Source organism: Myxine glutinosa, chromosome 13, assembly GCF_964187855.1.
Source record: "Myxine glutinosa chromosome 13, kmMyxGlut1.1, whole genome shotgun sequence".
Taxonomy (NCBI): domain Eukaryota; kingdom Metazoa; phylum Chordata; class Myxini; order Myxiniformes; family Myxinidae; genus Myxine; species Myxine glutinosa.
Window position 1 is genome coordinate 349,144 of NC_136273.1, and position 14,319 is coordinate 363,462.

Genomic DNA, 14,319 nt, shown 5'->3' on the forward strand with positions numbered 1-14,319 from the left:
CACGTCGGCAAGGACATGTTTAAGAGTGTGTTTAAATAACAAAGAAACTTTTACACGTCGGCGAGGACATGCTAAAGAGTGTTTTTAAATAACAAAGAAACTTTTACACGTCAGCGAGGGCATGTTTAAGAGTGCATTTAAATAACAAAGAAACTTTTACACGTCAGCGAGGGCATGTTTAAGAGTGCATTTAAATAACAAAGAAACCTTTACATGTCGGCGAGGACATGTTTAAGATTGTGTTTAAATAACAACGAAACTTTTACACGTCGGCGACGACATGTTTAGGATTGTGTTTAAATAACAAAAACTTTTACACGTCGGCGAGGACATGTTTAAGATTGTGTTTAAATAACAACGAAACTTTTACATGTCGGCGAGGACATGTTTAAGATTGTGTTTAAATAACAACGAAACTTTTACACGTCGGTGAGGACAGGTTTAAGATTGTGTTTAAATAACAACGAAACTTTTACACGTCAGCGAGGACATGTTTAAGAGTGCATTTGAATAAAAAAGAAACCTTGACACGTCGGCAAGGGCATGCTAAAGAGTGTTTTTAAATAACAAAGAAACTTTTACACGTCAGCGAGAGCATGTTTAAGAGTGCATTTGAATAACAAAGAAACCTTTACACGTCGGCAAGGACATGTTTAAGAGTGTGTTTAAATAACAAAGAAACTTTTACACGTCGGCGAGGACATGCTAAAGAGTGTTTTTAAATAACAAATAAACTTTTACACGTCAGCGAGGGCATGTTTAACAGTGCATTTAAATAACAAAGTAACTTTTACACGTCAGCGAGGGCATGTTTAAGAGTGCATTTGAATAACAAAGAAACCTTTACACGTCGGCGAGGGCATTTTTAAGATTGTGTTTAAATAACAACGAAACTTTTACACGTCGGCGAGGACATGTTTAAGATTGTGTTTAAACAACAAACACTTTTACACGTCGGTGAGGGCATGTTTAAGAGTGTGTTTAAATAAAAAAGAAGCTTTTACACGTCAGCGAGGACATGTTTAAGAGTGTGTTTAAATAACAATGAAACTTTTACATGGTGACGAGGGCATGTTTAAGAGTGTGTTTAAATAACAATGAAACGTTTACATGTCAGCGAGGGAATGTTTAAGAGTGTGTTTAAATAACAAAGAAACGTTTACGCGTCGGCAGGGGCATGTTTAAGTGTGTGTTTAAATAACAAAGAAACTTTTACACGTCGGTGAGGGCATGTTTAAGATTGTGTTTAAATAACAAACAAACTTTGACACGTCGGTGAGGACATGTTTAAGATTCTGTTTAAATAACAAAGAAACTTTGACACGTCGGTGAGCGCATGTTTAAGATTGTGTTTACATAACAAAGAAACTTTTACACGTCAGCGAGGACATGTTTAAGATTGTGTTTAAATAACAAAAACTTTTACATGGTGACGAGGGCATGTCAAAGAGTGTTTTTAAATAACAAAGAAACTTTTACACGGCGACGAGGGCATGTTTAACATTGTGTTGAAATAACAAAGAAACTTTTACACGTCAGCGAGGGCATATTTAAGAGTGTGTTTAAATAAGAAAGAAACTTCTATACGTCGGCAGGGACATGTTTGAGAGTGCATTTAAATAACAAAAACTTTTGCATGTCGGCGAGGACATGTTTAAGAGTGTGTTTAAATAACAAAGAAACTTTTACACGGTGACGAGGACATGTTTAAGAGGAAGAGGGTATGCTTAAGAGTGTGTTTAAATAACAAAGAAACTTTTATACGTCGTGAGGGCATGTTTAAGAGTGTGTTTAAATAACAAAGAAACTTTGACATGTCGGTGAGGGCAGGTGTCGGTGAGGGCGGTGAGGGCTGTCCAACCCACTGAAATTTGCATTCATGTTTGTTTAAATTATACAATGGACTACAAAATGTAAATGTTTCATGATATTTGTTGTATTATATCACCTTTATCTATCAATATTGTTGAAATGAAGATCAAACAGCTGTATGTTGAAAAAGTCAAAACTTTACATGGGGTGTACTTACTTTTTCACGTGACTGTATATATCATGTCATTCGGCATATAATAAGGGGTATTTATTGTGTTTACTTTATGACTATCAGGTCATTCGGCATATGATGAGGGGGTATTTATTGTGTTTACTATATGAATATCAGGTCCTTCATCATGTGATGACAGGTATTTATTGTGTTTACTACATGAATATCAGGTCATTCGGCATATAATCAGGGGTATTTATTGTGTTTACTATGAAGTGATAGCAACAACTCACCACTTTGCTAGCAGGTCTGACCAGACCTCCAGGATTTTTTCAGTGCACTCACGAGATACATCTCCAGAACCACTGAGCAATGGCTCGTCATTTTCTGTACATGGCACAAAGCACATCACAACATGCATATCACAAGCACATCAAAACACGTCAAGGGGCCTATACAGTACATGCTAATCATGGTGACATATTGCACATCAAAACATGTCAAGTGGCCTACATAGTACATGTTCATCATGGTGACATATTGCACATCAAAACATGTTGCTTGAAGCAAATCGTGTCACTTGATCATGTAATAACCCATGATGTGACATCTGTTGAGTGATACAAACGATGCCATCTATAATAATAAAAGGCAGTGTCTGTCCGTCCGTCCGTCTGTCTCCTCCATAACTCTAAAACCATGAAACCTAGCGGCCCCAAACTTTGCATGCATACACCTGGACCTCCAACAGATTGTAAGGATGAAAAGTGGGTGTTTGCGTGTGTTATAACATGCTTTTTGAAGATGATTAACGAGGTGATCATAAGAAAAAACCCGAAAATGCCTTCCCAATATGCGGCCCGCTATCTTGATCAGCCCACTGCCACTCGCTGAGTTGTTGAGCCGCCATTTTGTTTCGGCCTATTCAAATGTGCCATGCCTTGGAAACACGCTCGATTACTATGCCCTCAAGGTGCTGAATGCTCCTGGGATCTGGAACCGAGCACTCCAGTAGACCCCGCAGTGTCACCATCAACGAGCACACGGTCAATCTCTTTTGCCACACCACCCATGTTAGAATACCAGGTCCAGCGATGTGACTGTGGGCGTTGAAACCATGAACCAGCCACCCTAAGTCCACGTCATCTTGTGAAGTAAACGTACTTTGTGCTATTCTGGTTCACAGTTCCAGACCCATGGGGACCAACAGGTCTCATAACCCTATTAGTATTAGTGCCAGTCAATGCATCGAAATCCTTCAAGACTAGAAGAGTATCTCGCCTGGGGCAGTGATCAAACACGGACTCGAGCGTGGCTTCGAACGCCACCTTCCCTGTGAGATCACTCGCCTCAGTGGGAGCAGCGCCTCAGTGGGAGCAGCAAATGTCGGAGCAGCAAATGTCGGAGCAGCAGAGAGTGACGAATCCTCATTTTCATAATACAGTCGTTGACCGGTGTTACCTTGATTACCATAGGGGTCAGCTTGTTTAACACAGCTACAGCAACTCCCTGGGAATGGTAACCATCAAAGTGACCAAACCTCTCGCTTTACACAATGGCCGCTCTCATTCAAGCGGGTGTGGAGGGACAGTGCACATGCACAACCGAGTGAAAACTCTTCTCCGTTACTCAGCGTCTGTTAAAAGCCGGAAGTAATTCACACACAAATTTTCAATGTATTTCACATGATAGCATATTGGTTTTGCAAATATCGAATGTTTTGAATTGAAAATCTAAAAAAAGTATATAAAAGCCTCGGACAAATTTCTAATGACATGGACTTAATCTCTAATTGAGAGAATGGCACATAGTTATTTGGGTGGTGCATAAGTTAACAGACCGTTGTCTCGATCGATTGCTGAAGCCGATCTTCACCCGGCCCGTGACTCCTATTGGCTCAAAATCCTTTTAACTATCACTTTGGTAGTTTTACTATGAAGGGGAAATGTATAGGAGTGCAGATAGGATTGTGAATATGAAAGCTCCGAGGCGTCTTTGTCTTCGCATTGCGGTGAGCACTAAAATGGCGGCCGAAAGATTTTTTTTCATCGGGTTCTTTGGTGGGTGGGTGGAGTCAGGCGAGCTGTCCAACCAATCGGTGGGTGAGTGGTGTCAGGCGAGCTGTCCAACCGATCGGTGGGTGGGTGGAGTCAGGCGAGCTGTTCAACCGATCGGTGGGTGGGTGGAGTCATGCGAGCTGTCCAACCGATCTGTGGGTGGGAGGAGTCAGACGAGCTGTCCAACCGATCAGTGGGTGGGAGGAGTCAGACGAGCTGTCCAACCGATCAGTGGGTGGGAGGAGTCAGACGAGCTGTCCAACCGATCAGTGGGTGGAGTCAGACGAGCTGTCCAACCGATCGGTGGGAAGGATTATTCAGACAGATACAAGAACAAGCGTATTAATATATGTAACAAGCGTATTATAATTATATAAGATAATACAACGGAGCTGGTGAAGCACGAGACGTAACTTGCAGAACCACGTGTTACATTTTAAACTGCGCGCTGCGTCTACGTGTCATGTCGATGTTTACAAACTCTTTCTATCCAGTTTCACATTTTTCATAATTACTAATCACCTCCGCACAGTAAATAATATGTATTACAATTACTATTTATGGGACTGCCGGCTGCGTAAATCTCTTATATTATCGAATTGTCTTGTAAATCTTCAAACAGATGAGGTTATGCATTCTGTAACACCGAGATCGCCCATAATAGATTAATATTTGTAGGAGCTATGCTCCAACGTAAATCGGAAGAATGGACGCGACAAAAAGCTGGAATTCGTCCGAGTTTCTTTATTGTGTCAAATCAACTCGGGTACTCTAAAAAGCCCGTTTATCGGGCAGCAATATATATACACATTATCCCGGAGCGTTTGCCCGGGAAAGGCGAGAGGGGGCGTGCCCGGGCGTCCCGGACGAGGCCTGGCAAGTCGAGAGCGGGCATGCCCGGGCGCGCCCGGGCGTCCCGGACGAGGCCTCGCAAGTCGAGAGCGGGCATTCCTGGGCGTCCTGGGCGAGCCCGGCATGGTGATCGCTCCGCGTCCTCGGTAGGTGCAAGGCGATTGTGTATACCCAGCGGTAGCCGCTACATACTAATACTAATAGGCCGAAGGGACGCAGGGGTTATAATTGTTGGGCACATTTTGTAATGATGTAATTATGTGTCGATCAGATCCACATGTCTTGCACTGTACAAGCTCAATTAGCCTGGGTTTGAATCCCGATCCTCTAAGCTATCCAGCCTGGATTTGAATCCCGATCCTCTAAGCTATCCAGCCTGGATTTGAATCCCGATCCTCGAAGCTATCCAGCCTGGATTTGAATCCCGATCCCCTAAGTTATCCAGCCTGGATTTGAATCCCGATCCTCTAAGTTATCCAGCCTGGATTTGAATCCCGATCCTCTAAGTTATCCAGCCTGGATTTGAATCCCGATCCTCGAAGCTATCCAGCCTGGATTTGAATCCCGATCCTCGAAGCTATCCAGCCTGGGTTTGAATCCCGACCATCTAAGCTATCCAGCCTGGATTTGAATCCTGACCCTCTACAGTCTAAGCTATCCAGCCTGGATTTGAATCCCGACCCTCTAAGCTATCCAGCCTGGGTTTGAATCCCAACCCTCTACAGTCGAAGCTATCCAGCCTGGGATTTAATCCCAAACCTCTACAGTCGAAGCTATCCAGCCTGGATTTGAATCCCGACCCTCTAAGCTATCCAGCCTGGGATTGAATCCCGACGCTCTAAGCTATCCAGCCTGGGTTTGAATCCCAAACCTCTAAACTATCCAGCCTGGGATTGAATCCCGACCCTCTAAGCTATCCAGCCTGGGATTTAATCCCAAACCTCTAAGCTATCCAGCCTGGGATTGAATCCCGACCCTCTAAGCTATCCAGCCTGGGTTTGAATCCCAACCCTCTAAGCTATCCAGCCTGGGTTTGAATCCCAACCCTCTAAGCTATCCAGCCTGGGTTTGAATCCCAACCCTCTAAGCTATCCAGCCTGGGTTTGAATCCCAACCCTCTAAGCTATCCAGCCGGGGTTTGAATCCCAACCCTCTGAGCTATCCAGCCGGGGTTTGAATCCCAACCCTCTAAGCTATCCAGCCTGGGTTTGAATCCCAACCCTCTAAGCTATCCAGCCGGGGTTTGAATCCCAACCCTCTGAGCTATCCAGCCGGGGTTTGAATCCCAACCCTCTAAGCTATCCAGCCTGGGTTTGAATCCCAACCCTCTAAGCTATCCAGCCTGGGTTTGAATCCCAACCCTCTAAGCTATCCAGCCGGGGTTTGAATCCCAACCCTCTGAGCTATCCAGCCTGGGTTTGAATCCCGACCTTCCAAGCTATCCAGCCTGGGTTTGAATCCCAACCCTCTAAGCTATCCAGCCTGGGTTTGAATCCCAACCCTCAAAGTTATTCAGTGTGGGATTGAATCCCGATCCTCTAAGCTATCCAGCCTGGGTTTGAATCCCAACCCTCTAAGCTATCCAGCCTGGGTTTGAATCCCAACCCTCTAAGCTATCCAGCCTGGGATTGAATCCCGACCCTCAAAGCTATTCAGCGTGGGATTGAATCCCGACCCTCTAAGCTATCCAGCCTGGGTTTGAATCCCAACCCTCTACAGTCTAAGCTATCCAGCCTGGGTTTGAATCCCAATCCTCTAAGCTATCCAGCCTGGGTTTGAATCCCAACCCTCTAAGCTATCCAGCCTGGGTTTGAATCCCAACCCTCTACAGTCGAAGCTATCCAGCCTGGGATTGAATCCCGACCCTCGAAGCTATCCAGCCTGTATTTGAATCCCGACCCTCTAAGCTATCCAGCCTGAGTTTGAATCCCAACCCTCTACAGTCTAAGCTATCCAGCCTGGGATTGAATCCCGACCCTCTAAGCTATCCAGCCTGGGATTGAATCCCGACCCTCTAAGCTATCCAGCCTGGGTTTGAATCCCAACCCTCTAAGCTATCCAGCCTGGGATTGAATCCCAACCCTCAAAGCTATTCAGCGTGGGATTGAATCCCGACCCTCTAAGCTATCCAGCCTGGGTTTGAATCCCAAAACTCTACAGTCTAAGCTATCCAGCCTGGGTTTGAATCCCAACCCTCTAAGCTATCCAGCCTGGGTTTGAATCCCAACCCTCTAAGCTATCCAGCCTGGATTTGAATCCCGACCCTCTAAGCTATCCAGCCTGGGATTGAATCCCAAACCTCTAAGCTATCCAGCCTGGGTTTGAATCCCAACCCTCTAAGCTATCCAGCCTGGGTTTGAATCCCAACCCTCTAAGCTATCCAGCCTGGGTTTGAATCCCGACCCTCTAAGCTATCCAGCCTGGGTTTGAATCCCAACCCTCTAAGCTATCCAGCCTGGATTTGAATCCCGACCCTCTAAGCTATCCAGCCTGGGTTTGAATCCCAAACCTCTAAGCTATCCAGCCTGGGTTTGAATCCCGACCCTCTAAGCTATCCAGCCTGGGTTTGAATCCCAACCCTCTAAGCTATCCAGCCTGGGTTTGAATCCCAACCCTCTAAGCTATCCAGCCTGGGTTTGAATCCCAACCTTCTAAGCTATCCAGCCTGGGTTTGAATCCCGACCCTCTAAGCTATCCAGCCTGGGTTTGAATCCCAACCCTCTACAGTCTGAGCTATCCAGCCTGGGTTTGAATCCCAACCCTCTAAGCTATCCAGCCTGGGTTTGAATCCCAACCCTCTAAGCTATCCAGCCTGGATTTGAATCCCGACCCTCGAAGCTATCCAGCCTGGGTTTGAATCCCAACCCTCTAAGCTATCCAGCCTGGGTTTGAATCCCAACCCTCTAAGCTCTCCAGCCTGGATTTGAATCCCAACCCTCTACAGTCTAAGCTATCCAGCCTGGGTTTGAATCCCGACCGTCTAAGCTATCCAGCCTGGGTTTGAATCCCGACCCAGCTCTAAACTGTTATCCTGGTGCTTTCCATGCAGGGTAATTCATCAGTGTGCGTGCCGTCCCTCGGATGGACGTTAAGCTGGCCGTGCCGTCTGTCGGCATTAGTTGGTGGACGTTAAAGATCCCACGGTGTTCTTCAGAAAAAGTAAGGGAGCTTACCGCAGCCCATGGCCTAATTACAGACACTACAGTTTGCTTGCCTACTCAGGCCTACAACTTACTGATCACTCCTCCAATATTATCTTCCATCAGAAGTATTTTGCTATATCCGCTACATTGCAAAGTGATTTGATGGTCTTTCCAATCGCACACATTTTTGCACCGCAGCCGGTATGGCAATGCCGTCGAGCACAGCGTTTGTCTGTCTGTATGAATGTCCCCACAAACCTCCACCAATCAGAGCTGATTGGTCAACACAAATGTAAACCAAGCCAGCGGCCGGGATATTAAACTGGATATAACCGGAACATTAGGACAGTGAAATAGGAATATTAATACAGATGAGCAAAGAAAGAAGGAAAATGCCATATAAATAGAGAAACATAAAATAAACTATAATGTAAAAAGAGGCTAAAAGATTAAAAAGGGTGATTTTAAAAGGAAAGTAAGAGGCAAAGTGTGTGAGTTGGGGAGAGGGGTGGAGGGTGGTGAGATAGTCAACAACCACAACAAATGGTAGTTTACCATCATGATGAATGAAGACATGGGTGGACAGGGATTTTAAAAAACATCCAGTATACCGAGAAATGGAGAGGAAATGACCCACCACCATGTTCATGTTCATCCTCTGTAGGTGTAGCGTAAGCTGAGCTTTGCGACCCACGTGCGGAAAGGGTCAGTGAGGGGCTCGCTGGGACTCCGCTTGATGGACCATCAACCTCACGCCACAACCTCACCAGTTCCAGGCCTTCCTCGCCGCTCGATGCCTACAATGGCACACATTTGAAGGAAAAGTGAGCTATGCTCACATTAAGTCGTGTTATTCAACTGTCGGTGGAAAGTTGTAAGGAGATAGGATCAGGTGCTGTCACAAATACGTTTTCCCAATATCATGGATACATTGTGTTGAAGACATTAAAGATCCTCTATGTTATAAAGAAGTTTTCAAGACATTCAACCAGATTCATAAAATTGTTAAATAATTCTCCTACGTTCTTGGACTAAAGCTCTCACCGTTTGAATAGTAGTGTCAAAGTTCTGAGTATGCTCACAGTCGAGCAGAGTTAAATACAAAATGGTGCTGTAAATCGTAAAACAAGATTCAAGCTCAAACTTGAGAGGTTCGGAACAATTACCGGTTGCAATAAATGAAAGAAAAGGCAGGTCTTGTTCTATTAACTTGGAAGCATCTAGATACCACTAAGGAACCACATGGTATGAAGAACAACTTTCCACCTGAAGAACCTCAGATGTTTTGCAACTTCACAGGCAATTCTTCCGAAATGTGAATGAATGAATGTACAGTGTTTACAAATCTGCAGAATTCTCATATATCCAAGTTTATAGTAAATGCCTTTCAGATTAGAGAGATCAGCTGTTTCAACCACGAAACATAATATAAGAAAGAACAATCAAAGATTGCAGACCCTCGTCAGGACGTGTTTGTGAGGTGTATTTTGTGGGGTGTTTTTTGTACATTCTTTCATTATTTTGTACAACCCCACTTACATCAGACACGTGTGACACATGGCGTCCTCTTTATAAAACTGAATTCAGTATTGTATTTTAAATACTTTTTTAATGAGACTGTCCTCAGCGTCTTTTGAGTCCCCGTGGTCTTTTGTATCCTCAGAGTCTTTTGTATAATAATAATAATAATAATCTATATAATAATAGCGTAAGCACTCGACTTTGTTATCCCTTTTACGCCGCACCCAGTGACCCGATGCCCACGGCACTCATGGATTTACGATCTACGAACCGCTCTCTTTGTTTATCACGTACAGCCATACTCGAAAAATCTGAATTAGCCGACGTTGGGGCCCAAAAGCATCCGATTAACTGCCGATACGACGCCATCTTACGACGCCATCGTATTGGCGTCTGCTGGGCGAAGGCGAAGCAAGCCGTCCGCTGATTGGACAGGCGAAGGCGAAAGCAAGCCGTTCACTGAGTGGACAATCCAGAGCATGCATTTGTGCCGGTGTCGGCGATCGTTGTTCATATACGCACTCTTTTTTTTTTCTTTTTTTCTTTTTTTCCTTTTTTCTTTTGTTTTGTTTTGTTTTGTATACAAGATCGTGGCTCGTGAAAGAGCGAACATTAATCACACAGAAAGACAAACCGACACATAAAACATATAACATCGGGAGCGGTAGACAAGATGGGGAGAGAGGGGGAAGGACACAAACACAACATTTGAGAGCAGGGACCGAGAGACATGGAGACATCGAGAGATCTGAGAGAGGGCGAGGGCTTTGGGGGGGGGCATGGGAAGGGGGCGGTGGGAGAGGTATAAAACATATGGACACTGCCAGGACTTCCAGGAAAGAAGTTGGAATTTCAAACAAAGTGGATCTGGGGTGAATTAGCGGGGGTAGAAAAGATCAAGGTTTTGGATGGGGGAAGATAAGAGATGGTGGTGAACAGCTGTTTTAAAGACCTGGAGGGAGGAGTGGGATTGAAGGGAGTGAGGGAGTTTGTTCCAGAGGCGGGAGAAAAGAGGAATGAAAGAGTGAAGGTGAGCAGAGAGCCGAGATTTCGGCAGTTTAACCATCAGAGGGTTGCTGGCAGATCTTGTGCGACCTGTAGGAATATTTGGGGGACAGAGCACAGAGAGAGCTGGGGGTGCAAGGCCGGAGAGGAGTCGGTAGAAGACAGAAAGACCACCTACCTGCCTGCTCTGAGTGAGTGAAAGGCCCTCAGAGAAAGCTTCATCGCGGGAGATTCCAATAATTCTGAAAGCTTTGGTTTCAACAGTGTGAAGCCGAGCTAGGTGTGAGGCAGGAGCACCGGCCCATAGGGGAGAACAGTATTCCATTGAGCTGCGGATGAAAGCCTTGTATGTGGTGAGGAGCTCAGGTGTGCCGAGGAAGGACTTCGCACGACGGAGGATGCCCAGTCGGCGACTGGCTTTGGAGGCCAGCTTGGAAATGTGGTTTTCCCAAGAAAGATCATGGCAGATAGTGAGACCCAAAAGCTTGAGCGACAGAACTTCTTGGAGAGGATTGTTGAGAAAGTAGATGGGAGGGTTGTCCAGTCGATCTTTTCGGAGAGACATAGTAAGAGTGTGAGATTTGTCAGGATTGAAAGACATGTTCCACTTGTTTGACCAGTCTGTGATTTTGTCCAAGTCTTCAGAGAGTGAGGAGGCTGCAGACTGCCGATCTGAGGGAAGAGGAATGGAGCGGCAGAGAGTGGAGTCATCAGCAAAGAGATAGAGAGGATTTTCAAGAGAGTCAGAGAGATCATTGATGAAGACCAGAAAAAGCACGGGGCCCAGAACACTGCCTTGGGGAACTCCAGCCTGAACAGGACGAGGAGATGAGAGAAACCCATTCAGGGCCACACGTTGACGACGACTAGAGAGGAAGTCCACCAGCCATGCGTGGAGATTTCCATGGATACCAAAGGAGGAGAGTTTGGTGAGCAGAGCGGGGTGCCAGACCGTGTCGAAGGCACGTGATATGTCGAGCAGACAGCTCTAATTTCCTGTTTGGCATTGAGGACCTCCATCCATTGTTGAGACAGCAGAAGCAGCATGTCCAGAGTAGAGTGACCTGGTCTGAAACCAAATTGATGATCAGAGATCAAGCCATTGGAGAAGAGGAAAGATTTCATATCCGAAGCAATGATGGATTCCATGACTTTGCTGATAATTGGGAGAAGGCTGATTGGTCTGTAGTTGCTAGGATCTGTTTTTGCACCTTTTTTGTGCAAAGCGGTGATGTTGGCTAATTTCCAAGCAGATGGCAGTTGACCTTGAGCAAAAGAGAGGGTGAAGAGAACAGAGAGAGGGTGAGATAGAGCGGCAGAGCAGGATTTTAGGACCCGTGGGCTGATGCCGTCGGGTCCAGTTGCAGAATCAGAGTCGAGGGTTGACAGAAACTTTTCCACCTTGTCAGGAGGAAAGGACACGGAGTCCAGGAGCAGCAGGGTACGACTGGGTATGGTGGGTACAGAGAGGGATGGGTTTGGGACACAAGATTTAGAGGCAAACACAGAGTTGAGGCATTCAGCCTTTTCACGTGTGGAGTCAGCTGTGTAGCCGTTTGAGGTAAGGGAGGGGATGGAGGGGGAACAAACACCAGAAACGGATTTGACCAGACGCCACCAGGATTTGGAAGAGGGAGACAGATAAGAGAGTTCGGTCTTGAAAATGGAGAGATATTGTTTCCTGGCTCTCCTGAGGGTGGACACACACTTGTTTCGGGCTTTGTGAAAGGAAATGAGATTTCCTTCCGTTGGATTTGCTTTCCAGGAGACGAAGGTAAATAAGTTGTTTCTGGGCTGCCTTACCACAACATTCCGTGTACCATGGACGGGAGGAAGGGTATGACAACTGAAGACGAGATGGGATAAATCTGTGCATGAGAGAGAGCAATTTACTTTGGAAGAATTCCCAGGATGAGTTGATGTCAGAGGTGGTAGAAATGGGAGACCAGTCCAGATGATTGATGGCTGCTTGAAGACCGTGCCAATTGGCCTGAGTGAAATGCCAGACTCGTCGACGCGGAGCAGGCTCCCTGAGGATGGTCAGAGAGATGTCCACTTTAACAAGGACATGATCAGATGATCCGATCGGAGCAGAAGAAGAGCAGCAGACATTTTCAGGGAAGTTAGTCATAACCAAGTCCAGAAGAGAAGATGTTCCGTTGACTGAGATCCGGGTCGGGAAATTGATAGATTGTGTCAGTCCCAGTGAGTCGCAGAAGTCCTTTGCTGAGGAGCCATGGCTGGTGAGAGAGGTACCCACACCCAGCCAACTGGCATGATGACAGTTGAAATCACCACATATGAGGAAGAGAGAGTTGGGATGAGTAGATAGAAGTTGGTCCATACTATCAGACAGCGAGATGTACATGGAGTCATCACTGTTTGGTGGACGGTACAACACACATATGAACAAGAGGTGGGAGCGAAGGGGAAGCCGTAGCCAGAGGTATTCCTGGGGGTGAGGTGGAGAGAGTGCAGTGCAGGGCGAGTGAGGAAGAGAGTTTTTGATAAAGATAGCAACCCCACCTCCAGGACGAGGCTCAGGTCTATCATACCGGAGGAGGGAGTAGCCCGGGAGAGATACTAAGGAATCAGAGACATCATAAAGGAGGAAAGTTTCTGTTAAGCAGATCACGTCTGGTTTGACAGAAGCAACCTGTATGGAGAGATCAGTTAAGTTTGAACGAAGGCCCCGGATGTTTGAGGTCCATACCGTTAATGAAGAGGAAGGGGGAGCATCCGATGTGGAAGAGGTGGAAGAGGTAGGGAGAGCTGTTGAAGGTGTGTCAGAGATTTCAGAATAGCTCGGAGAAAGGGAAGGATTGGGCGGACAAAAGGTTTGATGGTGATTGGGTCAGGCACAATGAGGTGTTATTTGAGGAGGGGGAAGAGCGAGGCAGAAGGTTGGGGGAGATGGAGGTGAGAGTTGGAAGGGGGAAGAAGCGGGGAGGATGCTTTGAGGAGGGGGAGTAAGAGGGGGGAAATTGAGAAGCAATGAGGGTGGGTAGATTTGAAGGGGAGGGGCGAGGGGGGAGTTTGGGAGGGAAGGGACAAGGGGAGGGATTTGAAAGGGATGGGATATGGGGGAGATTTGGAGGGGAGGGGTGAGGGAGGAGTCTAGGAGGGGAGGGGTGAGGGGGCGTCTTGGCGGGGAGGGTTGAGGGGGTAGCTTAGGAGGGAGGGGGCAAGGGGGGAGATTTGAAAGGGATGGGTGATGGGGAAGATTTGGAGGGGAGGGGTGATGGGGAAGATTTGGAGGGGAGGGGTTATGGGGAAGATTTGGAGGGGAGGGGTGAGATTGGATTTTAGAAAGTGTACGATTTATGGGAAACGAACATTTATTGCAAAACGAGTTTCTTGTGACCTTCGAGTTAAAAATACGTTTAAGGACGCTGGATGGAGGATGGAGTGCAGGAGAGTTTAGGGAATGTAGAAAAAAGGCACTATAGGAGATGGATATTTTTTTTGGGATGAATTGATTTGGTGAGCAAGTCGAAAGCAGCCTTTTAAAGAAGAAGAAGAAAAAGGTGTTATAATATATGACGGAATACATAACTTGAGGGGAAAGTGTAAACATTGAAGGTTAATAACAGTGAAAACTATCTGGGGAAATGGGGGAGAAACACGTGGTCGAAGAACGAACGAACGAATAAGAATGAATAAACGAATGAGAACAGAGAAGGAAATGTTTTTTTGTTTTTGTTTTTTGAGTTGAGATTTACACAAGGAAGTAGGCTATGGGTGAAAAGACTGGGAA

At 46.1% G+C, this 14,319-nt stretch overlaps 1 protein-coding gene across 1 annotated transcript in view; it reads right to left on the reverse strand.

Moving 5' to 3' along the window:
- Positions 1–14,319, reverse strand: part of LOC137414735 (rab GTPase-activating protein 1-like) — a 370,611-nt gene that overhangs the window by 265,824 nt on the left and 90,468 nt on the right. Inside the window, exons 10-11 of the mRNA XM_078766930.1 lie at positions 8,674–8,833; positions 2,278–2,371 (exon numbers count right to left, since the gene is read on the reverse strand). Of these exons, the coding sequence (XP_078623056.1) occupies positions 2,278–2,371; positions 8,674–8,833 (254 nt within the window). The remainder of the gene's footprint in view (positions 1–2,277; positions 2,372–8,673; positions 8,834–14,319) is intronic.